Below are 8904 nucleotides of genomic sequence, written 5' to 3'. Positions count from 1 at the left end.
ACAGTTCACGTTGTCCTCTGAGGTCGTTACTAGTCAGAATAGACTAGACGGCCGTGGGTGGGTTCTGACCACCAGATGTACAATCGAGTTGTCTCCCTAAAGAGCTCTGTAAATCTCCTTTATTTATGCAAAAGAAGAAGAAAACTTCTTCACAGAACATGTCTGAATGGAAAACAATCTCGCTTTTGTGTCATGAAGATTTTCAAGTTCCTTTTTCAACAGGTGCAAACATACAGTCTCCTCTGAAGAGACATTCTTCTGCTGAACGGCTTCCACTTGAGGCCAGAGGATGGGAAATGAAACACAGCTTCCCCTTCTTTAGGGCAAACTGAAAGAAAATAAAACTGGAAGGGGATTTTGGTTTTCTCCCCACTCTGACCCTCTTTCCCAAACACATTTTGGTTCACTTCTGAATTTGTTCTGATGCTGGTTCAGTACTTTCTCTTGAGGAGATACAGAAGTTGTCCTCGCTGTCGCTGGTAGAAGGCATTTTCTTTCTCTTTTGTGGGAGAACAAGTGACATCTAAATACTGCTGTTTTTAGGAGTGCTGTCAGCCGCAGCAGATCGCGTGACAAATGACTCCCCCAAACTGCTCTGTCCACAGCGACGCGACAGAGGTATCGGTGGCCATCCTGCTGGTGGTGGAGTTCGGGTTGGGCTTGTTGGGCAATGCCATTGCCCTGTGGGCATTCTTCTTCCGCCTCAAGGTCTGGAAGCCTCACACAGTCTACCTGTTCAACCTGGTCATTGCTGACCTCCTGCTGACCATCTGCCTGCCCTTCCGCATTGCCTTCTACCTGAGACACAAGGTGTGGAGCTTTGGGCACAGGTCCTGTCAGTCCCTGCTCTTCCTGTTGTCCCTCAGCCGTGGGGTCGGGGTGGCTTTCTTGACTGCGGTAGCCTTGGACCGCTACTGCCGGGTGGTCCACCCTCGGCTCAAGGTCAACCTCGTTTCGCCTCAGTGGGCCCGGGTCATCTCAGGCTGTGTCTGGCTTCTGATGATGACCCTCACACACCAAAGTTTGTTCATCTCCAAGGCAGCGGGGAACACCACAGAATGCCGCAGCTTCGACCCCTCCGAGGAGTTCTCTTTGCGCATCATTTGGCAGGAGGCACTCTTCTTCCTCCAGTTTGTCCTCCCCTTTGGCCTTATTTTGTTCTGCAATGTTGGGATCATCAAGACACTCCAGAAAATTCTTCGGGACCCCGAGAAGCAGCCGAAGCTGCGGAGAGCAAAGGCCTTGGTCACTGCAGTAGTGGTCCTCTTTGGACTGTGCTTCTCACCCAGCTTCGTAGCCAGGATCTTGATGGACGTCTTCCGGAGGTCAGAAAGCTGCAGGATGCGGAGGATGGTGGAAAACACCTTGGACGTAGCCAGCAGCCTCAGCTACCTCAACAGCGTCCTCAACCCCATTATCTACTGCTTCTCCAACCCAACCTTCCGCTACTCCTACAAGAAGGTCTTCAACACTCTCCGAGGCAGACGACAAGAAGTGGAGCCTCCGGACTGTGACCCCAATGACTCCTATTCCTGAGGATGGAGCCCAAGCTGAACTGTCCCTCTTGGGAGAACTACTTGGTGTCTAGACTGTGGTAACTGTTAGCCTGGGGCTTTAGAGAAAGGGGCCTCTGTTGGCACCACACCGTAGACCTGGACAAACTGCTGGTGGGACAGTTGCAGGTTTGAGGATAGTCTGTGTTTACTAGGATTCCCTTCTGCTGTTTCATACTGGGGGAGCTCTGGAGGTTAGACGCTTGGCTCCATGGGAGAAAGATGAGGTGATCCCTCTGGATCTGAGATCAGATTTGACTCTATGGCAATGGTCTTGTTTGGTTTGGTTACTTCACACTATGAAGGGCACAATAAATCCACAAGCCAGAGCCACCTTCACTCAAAGTGGTGACACAGATGCTCAGTTCAGATCCGAACTCTATTGCACGTCCATACTTGAAGGGTCTCTGTTGAGGGGTCAGTCATGGATGAGAAGGTTGGGCAGCTAGAGAGGCTTTCACTTGCCTTGTTCTTGGCAAGTTGGTCTTCATCGTCTGGGCTTCTGTTTGTAGCAGCAGGTCAAATCCGATCTCAGCAACAAGCCCCTCATAGAGTTCCATGTTCTGTGCTCGCCTTGACAAAGCTTTGTTAGTTTACAGCATTTTCCTTTATTTGTATAGATCATGTTGAATCAAAGACACTATGGTTAACTCCCTACTTTATTAGGAGAAATCCCACAATCCCCCCAAAATGCCTCTAGAACTGTGGTTGCCTAGGTTTGAGCTTCTCCCTGCACTGAGGGAGGCCTCGGCACTGTGTCCCTGGGAAAAGACACCTGCATATCTGAGCCTCGTGTGAATGAGACCTTCCAACGCAGAGCCCCACGGTCTTACACACGGAGACACACCGGGACTCTCAGTGCAGGGAAGCAGGCTATAGCCAGAGAACCCCTTATTATTATGACAAGCACCCCATAAGCATTTATGTTGCTTGCTCCTTCAATTGGTAAAATCACCAACGTGATAAAATAGGTGTAGCATAGCAGTTGGCATTTCAGACCCTTTTGAGTGGACAGTTTTGTGTTAATCAGACTCACAAGACAGTGCTAGAATCACTACTTTCTGTTTCTAGATCTTTCTTTATCCCCCAAATGGACACGCTTTCCACTGAGAAGTAATCAGCATTTCCCTGTCTCTTCCTGGGAATCTCTACTTTGTGTTCCCAGGATGTACCAGTTCCGGTGTCTTTTTTGAGTGAGATCAGACTATAATTATCTCTCTGAGTCTTCTCAGGGGTCATGTATGAGACACACAGTACTGCCCCTCTCTGTCTGTTCCGTGTCCTATATGAGTGGCACGCATGGTCCTGTCCCTCTTTGTGTCTGCTCCATGTCCTATATGAGTGGGGCACACAGTACCGTACGTCTCTGTCTGTTCCATGTCCTATATGAGTAGGACGCACGGTACTGCCCCTCTGTCTAGCTTACCTTCTTCTGAGCATCATGTCTTCCTTGGCAATCTTCAGTCGACCGCTTCTGATGCATCTTGAATTTGTTTCTTAACCAATTTATGGCTGTTGGACATTTAAACCCTTAATACCCATGAGGGTGACATCCCGAAGGCTACTGATAGAGTTCCATTTCACTGTGGACCCTCTGAAGGCTCACACCCAGTCCTCAGTGACTTCCGTCCTTGCAGGAGCCCCCGATCAGTCCTGATTGTCTGTGGGGATCTGGCTTCCTCTCTAGCAATCTGCAGCACTTACCAACTCCCTCATCTTTGGGGATTGCTCCACTCTGAAGCCTCCTCTGCTCACTCTGAACTCCCGATACAGCATCACATGCCTAGGGTATCAGGGTAACACAAATGATTAAGCACTCGATTACTAACCGAAAGGTTGGCATCTAAAATCCACCCAGGGGTACCTCAGAAGTAAGACCTGGTGACCCCTTCTGAACGATCAGTCATGAAAGTCCAGTGAAGCCCAGTTCTGTCCACAGGGGGTTGTCATGATTCAGAATGGACCTGGTTGCCACAGCAGGAGCTCTGAAGGACGTGGGTGTTCGCATTCTACAGGGGCCCCTGGCCAACTCTAACACACGGCCAGTGTCAGGTCACTGAACCCTGACAGCGTGCTGCCCATCAAAGCCAGCTCTAGGACCAGGGCAAGCCCCTATCTCTTAGTCATAAGGTGGGAATACTGAAATGAAACCAACCACAGAGTCTGGTACTTGATAAACATTCAGTGGAGCCATCAGGGGGTTCCAGAACTGGACTTCTGATCACCAGGTTGGTGGTTCAAACTCAGCAGTCGCTCTGAGAGAGAAAGATGAGGCTGTCTGCTCCCATAGAGATTTGCAGTCCCAGAAACCCTTCGAAACAGTTCTACTGTGTCTTATAGGCTCACTATGTTGTTGTTGTTGTTGTTAAGTGCCATCGAGTCGGGTCCGACCCATAGCGACCCTGTACAGGGTTTCCGAGGTATGAGTAGGCGATTAATTGGGAATTGGGAACTGGGGGCTCTGGGTAACACAAACAGTTAGTGCACTGAGTTTCTCACCAAAATCTTGGAGGCTCAAGTTCATCCAGAAGAACCTCAGAAGAAATACCTGGAAGTCTACTTCTAAGAAAATTGTCCTTGAAAACCCCGTCTAGCAGAGTTCTCCTCTGGCACAGGTGGGGATGCTGTGAGTCCGAGTCCACTTGATGGCAGCAGTTTTAACTTCCATTATCTTTGTTTACAACCCCCAGCAGGCTGAGCGGTTCCCACCCACCCACTCAGCTCAGAACCAAGCATGGCTGGAAAAAGATGTTAAGAAGTCAAGAAATTGCTATTTTTGTTTCTTTCTAGTACACCTTCTTGGATCTTTAATAAATATTCTGTGGGACTCACGGGGTACTCCAACACATCTGAGAGATGACCCGAAATGTTTCCTTCCCGTTCAGTCCCGTGGTTTTTATAAACACCTCTCATTCTGCAGTCAGGCGATTTTCTTCTCAGGGGAGGGAGGAAGGGCTAAATTCTCATCCTTCCCTAAATTATTTCACCAAGTACATAAATGACTCACAAGGAAGGTATGTAAAGACAGCAGACAGTGGGTCTGGAGAATGCTTTTGCTGTATGTAGCAATTTTCAGTTTCGTTTCCCCTTACTCATTTCTTGTAAGAAAGCAGGGACACAAAGTTTTCTGAGAGTCTGGTAGAGTCAAGATGGCTCTGAAAGGAAAGATTCTAGTTCAAATGATGGCAGTCTCCTGTCTTTCAGTGACACTGCAGCTGTTTTAAACTCTGACCGCTCATCTTGTTACTTCTTCATCAAAAATCTAGTAGCCATAGAAGAATACTGATCAAAAGGGGGAAATAAAGAACAGAATTTCAAATTTTCATAGACTCTAGAATTTCTGGAGCTATGGAGGGTGGATGAACCCCTGAACCAATTGCCCTGCGTTCATCTCTAAAGCTGACACCAAAAATATTCCCTGAATTCTTCTTAAAAGCAATCGCTTAGCTCCACCAGTGCAGAATGTCTGCTGCTAGGACCCATTTCCACGAGATCAATTGGCCACCGCCACTTGAGAGATTAGATGTGAAATGTAGGGGGCAGTGAACTGATGTGATAGGGCCTGGGAGGCTACCTCAGGAAGGGAGGGTGAGAATGGTGGCAGACCTTCATCAATGAAATGACTGACACTGAACTGCACCTGTAGAAATGTTTAACTTGATGCATGTTCTGCTGCTTATATTTTCAACACCAACAAAATTCAATTACAACCTTTTAAATCCAGTAGCCAGCTGAGTATCCCTGCACCCTGAGAAGTCCTTGGTCTCCAGGTGTTGATGTTCTGCATGGACTATGCTCCAGTCTCCCTCTGTCTATGGACCCCGAGATCTTCCTCCAGGGTGAAGGCTCCCTGGCCCCATCGCCCCAACCCCAACACTGTGCAGTACACCTCCACACTCCTGAGACATATTACTTAGGCTCCGGTCTGCTTCCTCCTCGGTACCAAGTCATTTCAGGCTTACCCAAACCCTCTGGCATTGAGTCAATTCTGACCCCACATGACTCAGAGTGACATCCTTATCATTCTCCTGAGGAACGGTTGGTGGGTTTGAACCACCGACTTTGCAGCTAGCAGCTCAGCACTTAGCCCACAGAGTCACCAGGCCTCCTCCTTCCAGGCTGGGCAGTGTGAAGTCACCTTGAGTCTCAGCAGTCTGCCCAGGGCCTGGTGCACCAAGCCAAGCTTGCTAGAGCCACAGCCATCAGGTCGCTCCCAGGTGACAAAGCAGAATTGCTCTAGAGGGTTTTCTGGGCTGTTCCCTCCAACATTCTCGGCAGATGTCCTCCCCAGGTGCCCCCCCGCCCCTAGTACCTCATGATCGGGATGATAATGGAAGAGCACACTCAGTTCTTCTCTGTCCACGGTCCATGGGCATAGCTGCCCTCCCCCGTCCACGCATCTTAGGGATGCAACAGGCTCCCAGAAATCATTGAGTCGGTTCTCACTCATAGCAACCCTGGATACGGTTTCTAGGAAGTGGCTGGTGGATTTGAGCTGCTGACCTTGCAGTTAGCAGTCTAGCGCTAATCCTACAGCGCCACACCAGAGCTCCAACTCCAGCGTGCCTTTTCTAGGGGAAGTCTTTCTCTTTGTTGGTTCTGAGAATTGGTCCTTGTCTTCTTTCAACACCTGTGGGCTCCTTGGAGGTCTCCACGTGTCTGGTCATCAGTCTCCCCCGGGGTCTAGGAGGTTCTTAGCACGGGGACCTTGGGTTTAAAGATGTTCTCTGATCCCAGATCTTCTTTCTTGGTGGAATTCAGGCCCCTCCTGCTCTGTTGGCACCCCTCTGCTTTCATCTCTTGCAGGATCAAAGGTGACACATCCCAGGGAAACTCCCCTGATGTGGGACCAGGGCTGTGACCTGAGTAAGAGTATCTCATCCCAACTCAGTCCCCTGATTGGTTTCATCAGATCACATCATGGGGAATGAGGATTCCAGTCCTGCCAACTTGACACAACTCAATCCATGACACTTGATGGCAGTGTCAGCAACCTCCAGGACTGCACAAATTTCCCCCAAATTCAGCCATTGTTTGGGTGTGGATGGTCCACATTCACACAGCATGCATGTTTTCATAAGTCATCACCGCCCCAAATAATAACGATCCCAGCAGAGCTGTTATCGTAGCAACTCTTGTTTACAAAACCTGTGACGTCAGCAGGGATGGTATTGTGATCCCATGTCTAGCTGAGCAAATGGATGCTTTGAGAGGCTTAGAGGGTCATCGGGACCACACAGTCTCCAAACAACAAAACCAAGGTGTGAACAGAGGTTTCCAGGACTGATCCAGTGGCCTGCACCCTGCTCTCCTGGTAGGTATTCTCATCCGTGGTGTCTTAGTCTCTTGGACTAACTTTTCTCACTTATATGTTGGTTTTCCTTATATTCAGCAGTGGTACACTGGTAAGCTGACTATTGGGAAGAAAGATAGAGAAGGGAAAAGGGAAAGAGGAGAAATGGAGAAGGAAGAAGAGGAGGATGAGGATGGAAAGAAGAAATAACAGAAGGCTGCAGGTACAGCTCTGAGGTTTTGTTACTGTCCAATCAACTCCAACTCATGGGGACCTCATAAACAAGGGGGCTTCAAAAAGTCCATAGAAAAATAGAAATCAAAGATATCGGAACATCTCCACAAAAATTGGAATCCCCTTTGTACAATAGATTGAAACAGTGCCCAGTCCTGTGCCACCCTCACAATTATGATATTTATTGGTTGTTTATTAATAGCTCATTATAACACTTGTGAGCTTATTGTGGCTGGCATGTGTCAGTCCATCTCATTGAAGGTTTTCCTTTTTTTTTCACAGATCCTGTATTTACCCAGCCTGGTGTCCTTTTTCAGGGACTGGTCCCTCCTGATATCATGCCCAAAGTACCTGAGGTGAAGTCTCCCCATCCTCACTGCTAAGGGGCATTCTGGCCACACTTCCTCCAAGACTGATTTATTAGCTCTTCTGGCAGCCTGTGGTATGTACAGTAGTCTTTGCCAACACCACAGTTTGATGTCTCAATGCTTCTTCTGACTGCCCTAGCTTTTGAAGGCATATGAGTTAATTGAATATACCACGACTTGGGTGAGGCACGAAGTGACATCAACACTGAAGAAAGTCTTTTGCAGCACATTTGCTCACTGTAATATGTCATTTGAGCTCTTGACAGCTGCTTTCATAAACACTGATTGTTGATCCAAATAGGATGTAATCCCTGACCACTTCTGGTTTGTAGTACCTGCCAGTTTGTGTGGTGCAAAACCCCTACATGGCCGATTTCAGCTTCCAGCAGATTTAACAACTGGCTCGCCCAATTCCAGCACATTTCACAATTGCCTCTCGAGCACACGCTGCTAGTATCCCAGCCTGTATGTTCCAGCCCCAACAACTAGAAATTATGTGTTTTCTTCTCTTCCAGCTAGTATCACTCACACAAACAAGAACACTAGGACAGAATAGCCTTAACAAAACAGATGAATCCTAATAGAAACCAGCCTCCTGGATTCAGCCCAGAGAGGTGGAAGGAGTGTGGGAGCTGGTCTCAATAAGCTCCTTCCACCAGCACTGCCTGTCGCCAACCCAAAAGTATTCCACAACCTGTGGAAACATGCAAAAATGTCCTCCAGAGGAAGGGTTCTCACAGGCCATTGCCAGGCTCACCAGCCAAGTCCAGGGACCCAGAAGAAACTCCAAGAGATTGCTAAGAAGGATGAGTTTTTTAAAATGAGATGGCAGCAGATGATAGTCTTGAATTTTTCAAAAAAGAAAGAAAGGGGAAACAAGAGCAGTTATGTTTGACAGTGTATTTTTGCCATGTGTTGTTGTTGTTGTTGTTTTTAAGTGCTGTTCAGTCAGTTCCGACTAATCGCAACTCTGTATAGGGTTTCTGAGGAGTGGCTGGTGAGCTTGAACCGCCAATCTTGTAGTTCAAAGCAACCTTGTGGCCCAGTGCATTAACTCACAGCACTGCACCAGCACTCCCTAAACTGGTCCCTAGTACTTCATTGATATACAACAACAAACAATCCAGTACCATCAAGTCAGTTCTGACTCACCACGACCCTGTGTTGGGTTTCCGAGGCTATAAACCTTTATGGGATCAGAAAGCTTCATCTTTTTCCCTCAGAGAGGCTGATGGGTTTGAATTACAATAGCCTTTGTAATTTTAGGTTTTGCATTTAAGTTCTTTGATCCGTCTTGAGTTCATTTTGGAATATAGTATAAGATATGTTGTTGTTGTTGTTAAGTACCGTGGAGTCGGTTCTGACTCATAGTGACCCTGCACTGGGTTTCCGAGGCTGTAAATCTTTACAGGAGCAGAAAGCCTCATCTTTCTCCCATGCAACGGCTGGTAGTTTT

At 48.0% G+C, this 8904-nt stretch overlaps 1 protein-coding gene across 1 annotated transcript; it reads left to right on the top strand.

Annotated features, from left to right (window-relative positions):
* Positions 1-576: 576 nt before the first annotated feature.
* GPR31 (G protein-coupled receptor 31) lies at positions 577-1536 on the top strand. The gene has a single exon (XM_006871191.1). It carries the CDS (start codon positions 577-579, stop codon positions 1534-1536), a length of 960 nt encoding a protein of 319 aa, XP_006871253.1.
* Positions 1537-8904: the final 7368 nt, after the last annotated feature.

This window comes from Chrysochloris asiatica, unplaced genomic scaffold (genome assembly GCF_000296735.1).
Source record: "Chrysochloris asiatica unplaced genomic scaffold, ChrAsi1.0 scaffold00162, whole genome shotgun sequence".
NCBI classification, from domain to species: domain Eukaryota; kingdom Metazoa; phylum Chordata; class Mammalia; order Afrosoricida; family Chrysochloridae; genus Chrysochloris; species Chrysochloris asiatica.
This window is presented reverse-complemented; position numbering and strand designations above follow the sequence as displayed.